At 57.7% G+C, this 13,861-nt stretch overlaps 2 protein-coding genes across 10 annotated transcripts in view; one reads left to right on the top strand and one right to left on the bottom strand.

The window, feature by feature from the left end:
• Positions 1 to 2,304: 2,304 nt before the first annotated feature.
• On the top strand, positions 2,305 to 11,520 carry DYNC2I2 (dynein 2 intermediate chain 2). The gene is made up of 9 exons (XM_001507321.4): positions 2,305 to 2,608; positions 4,802 to 5,050; positions 5,144 to 5,253; positions 6,898 to 7,055; positions 7,635 to 7,744; positions 9,016 to 9,183; positions 9,912 to 10,144; positions 10,506 to 10,663; positions 11,017 to 11,520. The coding sequence occupies exons 1-9, from the start codon at positions 2,372 to 2,374 to the stop codon at positions 11,253 to 11,255; spliced, it is 1,662 nt and encodes a 553-aa protein (XP_001507371.3). The 5' UTR covers positions 2,305 to 2,371; the 3' UTR covers positions 11,256 to 11,520.
• SPTAN1 (spectrin alpha, non-erythrocytic 1) overlaps positions 11,518 to 13,861 on the bottom strand; it is a 71,423-nt gene continuing 69,079 nt past the window's right edge. For all 9 annotated transcript variants that reach the window (XM_029062509.2, XM_039911761.1, XM_029062508.2 and 6 more), the window contains 4 exons: positions 13,431 to 13,484; positions 13,170 to 13,316; positions 12,861 to 13,008; positions 11,518 to 12,041 (listed from right to left, as the gene is read on the bottom strand). In XM_029062509.2, the coding sequence (XP_028918342.1) occupies positions 11,916 to 12,041; positions 12,861 to 13,008; positions 13,170 to 13,316; positions 13,431 to 13,484 (475 nt within the window). In that variant the 3' untranslated portion in view covers positions 11,518 to 11,915. The remainder of the gene's footprint in view (positions 12,042 to 12,860; positions 13,009 to 13,169; positions 13,317 to 13,430; positions 13,485 to 13,861) is intronic.

Here is a 13,861-nt window from a genome sequence, read left to right as displayed (position 1 = left end):
GACAAGTCTCTCCCCACCTTCAAAGCCTTCAGTCATTCCTATTCACTCATTCAATCGTATTTATTGAGCGCTGTGTGTAGAGCACGGTACTAAATGCTTGGAAAGTACAATACAGCAATAAGGAAAGACAATTCCTGCCCACAATGGGCTAAGCATATGGTACAGTATTATTACTTGTATAATACTATATATTGATGTATTTCAGACACAGATATATATAATACAGTACAATACAGTATTACCTAAGCCCTAAATCATGTCCATATCCCTTCTTCCGTCTTTCTTGTGTCTGTAATTATTTTAGTGTCTGTCTCCCCTGCTAGACTGTAAATTATTGGAGGAAAGGGGATCATTTCTACTAATTCTATTCTACAGTGTTCTGCGTACAGTTGGCACCCAATAAATACTCTTAGTTGAATGATTGGGTTTAAAGCACTCAGTCGCCTTGCCCACTTCCAGCTAACCTTTCCGATCTCCTTCTACAACCCAGCGTGCTCACTTCCTCCTCTAATGCTGACCTACTCACCATACCTCGATCTCCCTGCCGACCCAGAGCCCACTTCCTCTCTCTGGTCTGGGACTCCCTCACCACTTCATACCCAACAGACGATTGCTCTCCCCACCTTCAAAACCTTATTGAAGGCACACCTCCTCCAAGAGGCCTTCCCCGACTAGCCCCTCATTTTCCTCTTCTCCCAACCCACTCTGCCTCACCCCTGCACTGGGGTCCGTGCCCTTCATTCACCCCTCCCTCAGCACTTACGTACAGATCTGTGCTTTATTTTCATGTCGGTCTCTCCCTCTAGACTGTAAGTTACTTGTGTGCAGGGAACGTGTCTACCAAATCCGTTATATCGTGCTCTCCCTAGCCCTCAGCGCAGTGCTCGGCACAGAGTAAGTTTTACTTTTTTTAATGGTACTTGTTAAGTGCTGACTTTGTGCCAGGCTCTGTATCATGCACGGGGTAGATAGAAGCTAATCACGTCCATTCCCCACGGGGGTTCACGTTTGTAATCTCCATTTTACAGATGAGGTAACTGAGGCAGAGAAATGAAGTGACTTTTTTTCAATAGTATTTATTGAGCACTTACTATGTGCAGGGGACTGTACTAAGCGCTTGGAATGTACATTCTGGCAACAGATAGAGACCATCCCTGCCCAGTGATGGGCTCACAGTCCACAGGACTGCCCAAGGTAACCCATCAGGCTAAGCCCCCTTTCCCCCTGCTCCTCCCCCTCTCCGTTCCCCTCAGCACTGTGCTCATTTGTATAGATTTTTATCACCCTATTTATTTTGTTAATGAGGTGTACATCCCCTTGATTCTATTTATCGTGATTAAGTTGTCTTGTTTTTGTCTGTCTCCCCCGATTAGACTGTAAACCCGTCAATGGGCAGGGATGGGCTCTATCTGTTGCCGAAGGGTACATTCCAAGCGCTTAGTACAGTGCTCTGCACGTAGTAAGCGCTCAATAAATACTATTGAATGAATGAATGAGGCAGGTGGTGGAGCCGGGATGAGAAATCAGGTCCTTCTGACTCCCAACGCCTCGACCACGCCGCTGCTCAAGTGCTCACTAAATAATAATAATAATAATGTTGGTGTTTGTTAAGCACTTACTATGTTCCGAGCACTGTTCTAAGCGCCGGGGTAGACATAGGGGAATCAGGTTGTCCCACATGGGGTTCACAGTCTTAATCCCCATTTTACAGATGAGGGAACTGAGGCACAGACAATCGATTGGGCGGACTGAATTCTGTAGGTGTGCCCGCCCCCAACTCTGTGAGATGTGACATCAGACCTTTTATAGTTCAGAAAGGCCCTAGGGAGAGTGAATAATTAATAATGATGGTATTTGTTAAGCGCTTACTATGTGCCAAGCACCGTTGTAAGCGCTGGGGGAGGTACAAGGTGATCAGGTGGTCCCACGTAGGGCTGACAGGCTTCATCCCCATTTTCCGGATGAGGGAACTGAGGCATAGAGAGGTGACGTGACTTGACCAGGGTCACCCAGCTGAGGCGGGATTCGAACCCATGACCTCTTTCCACCGAGCCACGCTGCTTGGCCAAATCCAGACCAAAGGAAGGGGCGGGGGGAGCGGGCTTCCGAAGGCCTGCTGATAGAGGAGCCCCCCAGGCCTTGGGGATGGGAGCGTAAATATGGCCACCTGGCCCGCCCCCGCCGACGATGCCCTTCTCCGACCTCCCTCCCTCCAAGCCTCCATCTTTGATCGGAGCCCCGCTTCCTCCATCCCTCTCCAGGAAGGCCGATCCCTCCCTTTCCCATTCCCTCTTCCCCGGAAGTTCCCGCCCCACCCACCCTCTGCCCGCAGGAATAAGTTGGCACTGCCCCAGCCTCGCCCGCTCCGAAGATGGCGCCTCCCGGCCCGTCGTCAAGGGCCCAGCTCTCCGGGGCACCGCGTCACCAAGGCAACCGAGAGGAGGGGGTCGGGGGCTCGTCGCCATGGCGACCGGGGGGGAGGGGCGACGGGCGACTAACGGCCGGTCCTTGCGGGCCTCGGGGTGCAGCCATGCTGCGGGACGAGACGATGGACGGGCTCTCCCTGCCCTCGCTGTGGAGGGGCACCCAGGAGAGCCGGAGCGAGGCGGTGAGAAAACCCCCGGGGCAGGGGCAGGAGGGAGGGAACGCTCAGTACAGGGCCAGAGCTCTCCAAAATATATACGTATATGTGCCTGGACACTTACCTACCTATTTACTTATTGATATCAACGTCCGTCTCCCCCGCTAGACCGCGCTCTTGTTGTGGGCAGGGATGTTCTGTTACTGTATTCCTTCCAAGCGCTTAGTACAGTGATTTGCGCACAGTTAGCGCTCGGGAAATAGAATTAATAATAACCAACGAGGCGAAGGAGAACCCCGGGGGAGGGGGAGAAGTTGGGTTTGGAGATGGAATGCCGACAGGAGGTCACCGGGTCAAGGGGTGAAGCAGCGTGGCTCAGAGGAAAGAGCACGGGCTTGGGAGTCAGAGGTCATGGGTTCGAATGCCGGCTCTGCCACTTGTCAGCTGGGTGACTGTGGGCTAGTGACTTCATTTCCCTGGGCTTCAGTTACCTCGTCTGTAAAATGGGGATTAAGACTGTGAGCCTCACGTGGGACAACCTGATTATCCTGTAAATCTACCCCAGCGTTTAGAACAGTGCTCTGCACATAGTAAGCGCTTAACAAATACCACCATTATTACTTTCTCTCCCATCCCTAATAACTTCTTAGACTCTGAGCCGACCCCCCCTGGAAAGGAGCTGCGTCTAATTACTATTTGTGCGTTATCGCTCAGTACAGTGCTCTGCACCTATTAAGCGCTGAATAAATATTACTTCTGCCAGCCTCAAACCCTCCAGTGGGGCAGGAAGGAGAGTGAGGGCTGGGTACCCGCAGTCCAGGATGAGCGGGGCCTTGGGCCTCGTTACAAGGGAACCCCTCAGTTAAAGGCTGCCTCTTGCCCTCATGCAGATGAGAGAGATCACTGATGAAAGGGCGGCTTCGGGAAAAGAAAAAGAACCGTAGAAATGCAAGCTTTTATATTATCGTGGTGAGCCGTGGGGTCACTGTAGCCTGCCAGACAGTTGGCAGACAAGCCCTTTGAGAAGAATATGGGAGCATTTCTTCTGGGAGCCACCTCTGTGCTTGCCGAGCCAGGCGGGACAGTGGGTTCTCATAGCCACAGTCGATTAGACTGTAAGCCCGTCAATGGACAGGGATTGTCTCTTTTTGTTGCCGAATTGTACATTCCAAGTGCTTAGTACAGTAGTCTGCACATAGTAACCGCTCAATAAATACTATTGAATGAATAGCTCAGAGTGCTCTAAACTCTGTCCCGGTTCCAGAGGGCCTGCACCCCATGACATCTTGGGCCCTTGCTGAGTCTCCCCTGATCCCCACCCCTTGGTGCCCAGCTCACACCCTTCTGGCTGTCTGGAGGGGTGGGGATCCAGCAACCCTAGCGAGACGCAGCTGGTTGCAATTATGATACAATCCCCATCCCAGGTGAAATCCCAGAAAGCAGCTGATTCCAATCCATGCATCCCCATCTAGACCATGAACTTGTTATGGGCAGGGAATGTGTCTGTTTCTTGTATCGGACTCTCCCAAGCGCTTAGTACAGGGCTTTCCACACAGTAAGTGCTCAATAAATACAATCAAATGAATAAAGGAATGAATGTGTTTCCCTCAGCAGGGTCTCTGGGCTGGGGAGATGGTCGTCCCAGGCCTGCTTGCTGCTTTGGTTAAAAGGCTTTGCCACCCTTTCGGTCTCTGCTCTTTGGGCTGGGTCGGGTGAGGCAAGAATTTGGGAGTAATCCCTCTTAGAATCCCCCCCCCCCCCCCCCCCCCCCCCCCCCCCGCCCAGACCAGGGCTGCCCAGTAGACACGAAACCCCTGATCCGAGCTGCACTGGTTTTGCTGGCAGGGCTGCCCGGGTGGAGGTGAGGAAAATGAAGGGAAGTATCTGGTGGGCTCAAGCTCCATCTGCTGAAGCCCAGACTGGAAGTGGGAGAGGGAAGGGAGGGTGGGGTCCTGAGGAGGGTGGGATTGCACTGATTCTGCCCACATCTGCTTTGGGGTTTGGTTCAAGCCTCTGGAATCCCAAATCAACTAACTGGGAGGTAGGTGGATGGGTGGGCAGCAGGGCTAGAGTGGTGTGATGTCCGTCTGCACCTCCACCCCCAGCAGCTGCTGGGACTGTCTCTCTGTTAACCTGGCCCTGGCTCCAGCTCTGGCAGACCAGGAACCTGGAGACCCTCGGGTGGCCCGGTTCACATGCCTCTCTCGCTCTCTCCTCCAGAAAAGCTGCCAGACCGCCAGCATCGGCATGGCTGAGGCCTCGGCCCAAGTCCTCCTGCAGGCAGATGCGGAGGTGCAGACCGATCCCCCCGGCCCCCCGACCCTGCAGGCCGGGGCCCTCCCCAACCCCCCGGGGTTGGCGGCCTTCCTGCGGCGGGTGGAGGGCCCCCTCATCCGGGAGCTGAACAGGAACTGGCAGAGCCACGCATTCGACGGCTTCGAGGTGAACTGGACGGAGCAGCAGCAGACGGTAGGTCCCTTCTTCCCGGGCCCTAGTGCCGGCCGGCCTCCCTTCTGGCTCGGACCGGCTCGGGCCGGTGGCTAAGGAGCGTGGCCTTTGCAGGTTTCCTGTCTACACAGCCTGGCCTACCCGCCTGCCCAGGCGCAGAACCTGCAGGTCACCAGCGTCTCCTGGAATGCCACCGGCTCAGTGGTGGCCTGTTCCTACGGCCGGTGAGTAGCTCTGGGAACCAGGGATCAAACTGGGGGAGAACTTGGCCTTTTCTGGTGTCCCCAGGGTCAGTCTGCTTGGGATTCGAATGCCGGTAGGTGAGATTACACCTTGCCTCTCTCCCCTGCCCTCTTGGGGTCCTTAGTGCTCAGTTCTGAGCCAGACCTGGGGTCATTCCCCTCAGAAGTGGGGATCTGCTTTCTCCAGTCTTGGGGAGCTGCGTCTTGCTAGCTTGGGCCACCGGTGTTCCCTGGCCATGCTGTTCCCATCTGAACCCAGCAGAAGGCAGATTCCCCAGGGGCTGAACCCCATGTTCCTATTTTTTGGGGGGGTAATTAAACACTATGTGCCAGGCACTGCAGTACTAAACGCTGGGGTAAGTACAAGCTAGTCAGGTTGGACACAGCTCATGTCCCACAAAGGGCTCACAGTCTCAATCGCCATTTTTACAGATGACGTAACTGAGGCCCAGAGAAGTGAAGTGACTTGCCCGAGGTCACTCAGCTGACAAACGGTGGGGCTGGGGTTAGAACTGAGGTCCTTCTGACTCCTAGGCCTGAGCTTTACCCACTAGGCCATGCTGCTGCTTTGGGCTTCTCTCAGCTCTCTGCCTTTCGAAGGGGCCCAGGACTCGTTCCTGCTCAGGCTCTGCCTTTCCATTTCCTCGTCTGACCCCGCACCCCCTCTCTTTTCTCCTGGCCGAGCCAGCACCCTTTGAAGACAGGAAATCACAGGGGGTAGAAAACGACTGGAGGTTCTGTGTTTCAGCATTAAATGAGCAACGCACAGATTGGCATCTGAGCAGCTGTTTAATTCCTTGCGGTGGCAGATGGCGGTGTTGGCTGCACTCAGGCTCCTGGCCCAGGGCCTCGCGGTGCGGGGAGTCAGCCGAGTCTGCCCACTCGGTGTGCCTGGCCTGGTGTGCCCAGCTAACCCCCAAGGAAGCCGAGCCATCCCACAGGAGCTTCTCGGGGCAGAAACTGGAGACTCCAGTTACCCGCCTGAGGCCTTCACCCCATAGAAGCCATTTCCTTGTCGCAGTCCCAAGAGCATTGGGTTGAGTGTCTCAGGATACCTATGGGAACAAGAAACCCAGGAGGGCCTAACTGGCCCGGCCTTCTTGCTCCGTGCCCACCAAGGCCAGCCTGATCTTGTGCCCGCCTCGCCGGGCCAGACTGGGCCCGATGTGCCAGCCGGGGCCCGCCCAACTGGAATTTGGCCGGGATTCCCCTTGGAGTTGGGAGCTGCTGTCTTAGTGGAAAGAGCACAGGTTTAGGAGTCAGAGGACTTGGGTTCTAATCCTGGCTCTGCCACTTGTCAGCTGTGTGACTTTGGGCAACTAACTTCTGTATGCCTCAGCTACCTCATCTGTTAAATGGGATAACCTGATTACCTTGTATCTATCCCAGTGTTTAGAACAGTGCTTGGCACATAGTAAGCACTTAACAAATACCATCACTATTAAACCACCGGGGTCTGCAGGGATGGGGCCGGTTCCAATGGGTAGGATGATTACTCTCGGCTCCTCTCCCGTCACTGAGGCCAGAGTGTGGAGAAAAGTCCACACAAACAGTGGGGAGGAGTGAAGCCGCAGGGCCCAGGCCAATGGGCAGACCCCATTCCTGACTTCCCCCTTCCTCCCACAGGCTGAGCGATGGAGACTGGAGTACGGAGAAGTCTTTCGTGTGCACCTGGAACCTGGACAGGCGAGAGTTGAACCCCAACCAGCCCTCTGCCGCTGTGGAGGTGGCCAGCGCGGTGATGTCTCTGGCCTTCCACCCATCCCAGCCATCCCACATTGCAGGTGGGGCCCCGGCTCCCTCCCCCCAGCCTAGGCCAGAGCTAGCTGGCTGGCTTTCCTGGGCCTCTGCTTGCGTTGTTTGTGGGGAGCCCTCTCAGGTGGCCTGGGAACCCATCCTGTTTCTTCGGCGGGAGCCCTCGTTAAAAGTTTAGGGGACTCGTCCAGGAGGCAGGGCTGGCCGGTCAGATGCCGGGGCCGGTGTTTAGGCAGGCCTGAGTCAGGTCTTCTTCCCAGGCAGCTGGCCACCACCCACCTCCCTCTTGGGTGGGATCTGCCTCCTCCACACTAGGTGATGGGGCGAGAGACCATGGCCGGCATTTGAAACGAGTCCCCCTCCCCTGCGGGCCAACACCTCTGGGGTCAGGGGTGAGGAGCCGGTGCCGGGCTCTGACCCCTCCCTAACCCTACCCTGCTCCAAGCCCATGCGGCTCCCGGGCAGGCTGCCCGGGGACACGCGCTTGCTTCCCCCAGGGGGCCTTATGGTGGTGAGGCCTTGGCGTGGGACGTGAGCCAGCCAGAGAGACTGGGGGGTGATGGGCTCAACTCTCGGGCAGGCTGCTCCAGGACCCACTCTCTCTCCAGGGGGCCTGTACAACGGTGAGGTGCTGGTGTGGGACACGAGCCAGCCGGAGGACACCCTGCTCTGGAGGACGGGGTTGACGGACGACACCCACACCGACCCAGTCTACCAGGTGGGCACAGGTTGCGGGGGCTTCCCCCAGCAGAGAGGGGGCAGGGTGAGGGTGGCCCCCACGGGTCTCTGGCAGCTGCCCCTCTCTGGGAGCCTGAGTGGTCTGCCGATCCTCAACGGGCCAAGAGCAGTAGGCCAGGGTCTGGGGGAGGAGACTGAGGCAGGATGACGCCAGATCCCGCAGCGTTGGGAGTGGAGCTCAGGGTAGGATGGAGGCATCCCGACTCTCTGTTTGGCGATTCATTTCCGGAGTCCTCCGGCCCCTTCCCGCCCCCTTGGAGGATGGGGGAGGAGAGCATCTCTCCCCATAGACCTTCCCTCCCAGCTCGGAGGCCCCACCCCCTCCCTCAACCCCCGGAGCAGTGCCGGACAAAGGTGGCATTCAGCTGCCCGGTTGTCCTGGTTCCTGGCTGGCACGGTGATCCACGTGCCAAGGGAGGCTCCTGGCCTCTGACAGCACTTGCCAGAGAAGGCCAAGGCCTGAAGTGCCCCCGTTCAGCGAGAAGAGGGAGCCAGCCCTCCCCGTCTGACTCACAGGCTCTTGCCTGCCCGGAGCGAGGGCAGCTGACGGGGAGGCGGGCAGCTTGGGGCCTTGGCAAGCTCCATCCCTGAAATCCCCTTCTTAACATCTTCTCCCCACTCTCCAGGCAAGCAGGTGGGAGAGATTGGGGAAGTCCAGGGAAGAGAAGGGCAGGATGGCAGCGGGCACCAAAGCTACTCAGCATTGGGCTGGCTGGGTGTTCCGGGCCCAGAGCTGGCACCATCAGAGAGGGGCACACAAGTCCTGGGGTCTGAGGAGGCTGAGAGAGGCAGTGGATCAGGCAATGGGTGCAGGGCACCATACTAGGCATTTGGGAGAGTACCGTACCATGTGGTTCATAGATACAAACCCTACCGTCGTGGAGCTTACTGTCCAGTGAAGTAAAGGGAGAGAAATGGCAGGGTCCCCTGTGCAGCGGCGAGCTGCGATAGTGACTAAACCATTCCTCCCCAGGAGGCTTTGTCCTCCCTCCCCGTCAACCCCCGCCACCAACTGCCCTCTAAGGCTTCCCCCACTAGGGACGAGGGACAACTTTCCGGCCCTGTGGCTGAGCAGGTGGCCTCTCCCCGCCCCACACTCCCCATGCCCCAGGAGAAGCTGGGCCAAATGAGAGGTTTATCGACAGAAGGGGCCGACCACAGGTGGGGGTAGAGGAGCTTCATCTGTGGCAGGACTGCGGGGCCCTAAAAGTCCCCCTGTCTTAGATAACCTCCTTCTTCTTCCCGGCACAGGTGGCCTGGCTGCCCGACCCCAAGCACAGCCACCGCTTCCAGCTGCTGAGCGTGTCCACGGATGGGAAGGTGCTGGTGTGGCGGGCAGGCGCCGACGGGCAGCTTCAGCTGGCTGCCGGCTACGCCCTGGTGGCCCAACAGGTCCCCCGCAGCACCGGGCTGAAGAAGGTAAGGATGGTGGCTCGCCAGCGCACCCGGACTCTGAGACCGGGCCAGCTAGACGTGGGAGCGGCTATTGAGGCTCTGGGGCTTCAGGTCTCCCCGGCCGAAGCGAGTGGCAGTCAGCTGTGCCCCTAGGGTACAGGAGCAACAGGGTAGGATTGGGGGAGGTCGGACCAACTGAGCTCACCATCCCTGCGGCAGACGGCATCCCTCGCTGGCGCCTCTGCCCTGGGCCGGGGGGGGTGCCCTCGCAGGAGCCATGGCTCAATACAAGGTGCAGGACAAGGGGGACGGGTGGAGGTGATGATGGTATTTGTTAAGCACTTACTAGGTGCAGAGCACTGTTCTAAACGCTGGGGTTGATACAGGGTGATCAGGTTGTCCCACGTGGGGCTCACAGTTTTAATCCCCATTTTACAGATGAGGTAACTGAGGCACAGAGAAGTTAAGTGACTTGCCTACAGTCACACAACTAAGTGGTGGAGCTGAAATTTGAACCCATGACCTCTGACTCCCAAGCCCGGGCTCTTTCCACTGAGCCACGCTGCTTCTCTAAGGTGGCTCGGGTGAAGAGGGGCCTCGCTGGCTTCCTGAGTAGTATTGTGGGCACCTGGAAAAGAGGTTGGGCTGGAAGCCAGGCCTGAAGTGTTCAAGGCTGCCACCGCAATACTGGCACTGAGCTCCTTTCCAGGGAGGTTTCAAGACTGATGCGTGTGTCTGTCCTCTATCCACAGCCCAGCCGGGGTGAGGTGGCCGTGGGTGTCACGGCTCTGGCCTTCTCCCACTTCGACCCGAGCCTGTTTGTGGTGGGCTCCGAGGGGGGCTTCCCCATGAAGTGCTCCACGGCGACCGAGACCGCGGCGCACACCCGGCTGCCCTGCTCCATCCCCCTACGAGCGCCCGCCCAGTTCACCTTCTCCCCCCACGGCGGCCCCGTCTACTCCGTCAGCTGCTCCCCGTTCCACAGGTGAGCCTCAGGTTCAGAGCCCACCAGCTCTGGAATCCCACCCCACACCAGGCTTCACTTTTTAGGCAGCTCTTGGGTCTCAGAGAGAGGGCTTATGAACCCGTCGCTAAGTGGAAACTTGGGCTCGGGTGGCCGGCGATCCTTCCCCTGCACAGACCGACTCTGACCTCTCTGGTGTGGGTCAAGGAGCATTGAGGAGGCGGAGCGGGAAGTCTGGGAGAAGGGCTGGTTTACAACTGCCTAAGGGAAGGTCACAGGGAGGGCTGGCCACCCGACCCTCGTGTGAGGGGACTGACTAGCCATCCATCCCCTTTAAAGGCTCAACTCCCGGTCTCCCCAACACCATTCTCTCTCTCCTCAGGAACCTCTTTCTGAGCGCCGGGACCGACGGCCACGTCCACCTCTACTCCATGCTGCAGGCCCGGCCGCTGGCCTCCCTGCAGCTCTCCCAGAAGTACCTGTTCAGCGTGCGCTGGTCTCCCACGCGCCCCTTGGTCTTTGCCACCGCTTCTGGAGAAGGTATGGCTATTTTTGGGGGCGGGGCGGACTCCCCTCTTCCCCACGGGCCTCTTGAGAACAAGGAGAAGGCACCAAACAGCCAGAAGGCACTGGACTGGGGACTGGGGAAAGCTGGTGTTCATGTGTGGGGAAGGGCAGGACAGCTATATCTGGCTCCTCATATCCTCCTCCTGGCTTTTCTTTTTTTAAATGGTATTTAAGTGCTTACTATGTGCCAGGCACTGGGGCGGATACAAGGTAACTGAGTTGAACACAGAGCCCGTCCCTCAGAGGGCTCACAGTCTGACTCCCCATTTCACAGCTTTGGCAGCCAGCCGGGCCTCACCCCTGCCATCGACCTTTTCCTTCCACAGGAGCAGTGCAGCTGTTCGACCTCCGAAAGAGCTCCCAAAAGCCCACTGTGTCCATTCAACAGACTTCTGACCAGAGCCCAGTGTACTGCCTGGAGTTTAACGCCCAGCAGACTCAGCTGCTGGCGGCCGGCGACGCCCAGGGCGCCGTGAAGATCTGGCAGCTGAGCTCTGAGTTCACAGAGCAGCTGGCCCGGGAGACCGAGGACCTGGATCAGCTAGCCAACGAAGTGGCCGACTGAGACCGGAGCCGAAGTCCAGCTGACCTGGCCGCAGGTAGGGCAACACAGAGGAGCGGACCGCTGGGGCAGGGCGCCCGAGGAGGTGGGGTTAAGGAGGAAGAGGGAGACGGACTGCACCACTCAGCAGCGGGCTCCGGCCGCTTCCCCGCCTCCTTTCCTGAAGCACCACGGGCCCTTCGCCCACCCCCAGACTGTCTCCTCGTAGAGGGCATGGTGCTGCCTGACGTGGGCACTCGTTAATGATAAAAAAAAAAGCCTCCGCTTAGACTCGAGCCGTTTATTTCTCTTTCGCGTAGACAGAAAAATCGGGGAGGGAAGGGCGGGCAGGGGTTGTGAAGCCGGCTGTCCGTTTCCCGCTCAGAGGCGGAGACGGGCAGCTGGGCGGAGGACACACGGGAGACAGGTTGAAGTCCCATAATTTAACACGAATCCGGACCCTGATAGTGACAGGGCGATCCCGACTGGAGCGGTAGCGTTGTATGAAGCACCATTTTTTTTTTCTCTACTAAGTTTTCACCCAAGCTAAGCAGTTTTTAAGGTTACAGTGGAGAGTAACACTGTCTGGAATTTACCATAAGAGCACAAAGATGGACAGACATGCAGAGGCGGCGAGGACGAGCGACACCGGGGCCGTTGCTATCGGTGGCTAAGGGCTGGGCATCAGTTGACGAAGAGTGAGCGCGTGAATTCTATATAGTCGAAAGCGGAGGGGAGCTCGCGGCCCTTGCTGTCCATGTAGGGCTTCATGTGTGAGATGCAGTAATCTGCTTGCTCCCTGGTCAGATTCTGGAAGGTGAGGGGGAAGACAGACACACACAAAATGCAAGGGGTCAGGCTCCCATCCCCCACACCCAGGGTCTCACCCTCAGGACCCCGACCCCATTCACGCTCTTCAGAGACTACTTGGTCGATACCCTGTGTCCAACCCTGCTGGCCCTGAGGAGCTTTCCTTTTCCTATGACGTCAGCTACTCCTGAAACCTGCCTCAGTAGTCAGGGCTGGAAACTGGATCTGACATCATTAATTAATTAAAATAATGATGGTATTTTGTTAAGCTCTGACTGTAAGATCGTTATGGGCAGGGAGCATGTCTGCTAATTGTTGTACTATATGCTTGTAAGCGCTCAGTAAATACTTCTGATGGATGTCAAGCACGGTTCTAAGTAGGGGACAGATACAAGTTTATCAGGTTGGATACAGGCCCTCTCCCTCTCAAGTGGGGCTCACAATCTAAGGCACAAGAACAGGTAGTGAACCCCCATTTTACAGTTGAGGAAACAGGCACTGAAAAGCTAAGCGGCTTGCCCAAGGTCCCACAGCAGACAAATGGCAGAGGCGGGGTTAGCACCCAGGTCCTCTGACTCCCAGGCCCATACTCTTTCTACTAGCCCACCCTGATCTAAACCTCTCCAGCGGGTGCTCGAGCTCCTTTCCTCTTGCCCTACTGGGAAACGGGTTGAGTGGGGGACTCTGAGCTGAGCTGCACCCCTCAACCAGGGTGTTCGTCTCAAGGCGGCTGTTAAGCAGGGTCTCCAAAGCGGATCCGACTCGCCCTGGGCCCAGGGCCGACCCGGGGGCCAGGCGGTCCCCATAGCCGTCACGTACCTGGTACAACTCCTCCTTGGTCACGTAGGGCTTGCCCTCGGAACTGAGGGCGCGGAAGGCGCTTTCGATCTCCTCGCTGGACTTGACGTTCTCGGTCTCTCGGCTGATCATGAAGGCCATGTACTCCTGCAGCGAGACGTGGCCGTCCCTGGGAGAGAAACATGAGGGTGAGGCGGGGAGAGGCGAGGCCCCGTGTAAGCGGAGAGGGCTGGTCCTCTCTGAGGGACAGTAGTCAGTGTCCTGAAGGCACGTGGAGACTGGGGTGGGCGGGGAGTCTCTTCCCGTAGACCCATGCCCTCCCTAGCTTACCTGTTGGGGTCCACGGTGTCGAGGATAGCCTCGAACTCGGGATCTGGCTCCCCTTCCTCCACCATGGGCAGGTCGTAACCCAGGGAGCGCAAGCAGGACTTGAACTCCTGATGATTCAGCCGGCCAGACTTGTCCTTGTCGAAGTGCCTAGGAGACGGGCGGGGGCTTAGCTCCAGGGGAGTGGGGAGGGCCGAGGCTGCCCTGACTTACCCCCCTCTGGTGCCCGGGGCCCAGAAGCTCCTCCGCCTCTGGATCACTCACTTAAACATCATGCTGAACTCCTTCAGGGCCTCCTCCGTCACTCCAGTCGTGTTCCTGAAAACCAGAGTGGTTAAGGTAAGTAACGGTACTTGTTCGGCACTTACCACGTGCCAAGCACTGGTCCGAGCGCTGGGGTAGATACGTGATCAGGTTGCCCGCTCGCGGAGCCTCTACCCCCGTCCGTCCTCAGAAGTCACTTGTCATCCCCAAGTCTCCCCAGCACGGAAGGCCCCTAAAGGCCGTGGGGTCAGCGCTCGCTCCAGGGTCTCCATGTCACTTGCCCAGCATCAACTCCCTGCCTTCCCAGCTCACGGCCTGATACGACAGGAACCAAGCCGAGCCAGTTGAGCTGTCTCCCTCTCCTTGGGTGCCAGCCTGGCAGTGGAGGGTTCTCTAGCCTGTCAACTCCTTGTGGGCAAGGCCCACCCCTG

Source organism: Ornithorhynchus anatinus, chromosome 4 (genome assembly GCF_004115215.2).
Source record: "Ornithorhynchus anatinus isolate Pmale09 chromosome 4, mOrnAna1.pri.v4, whole genome shotgun sequence".
In the NCBI taxonomy this organism is placed as follows: domain Eukaryota; kingdom Metazoa; phylum Chordata; class Mammalia; order Monotremata; family Ornithorhynchidae; genus Ornithorhynchus; species Ornithorhynchus anatinus.
The sequence above is the reverse complement of the archived record's forward strand: the minus strand, read 5'-3'. Positions and strand labels throughout refer to the sequence as shown.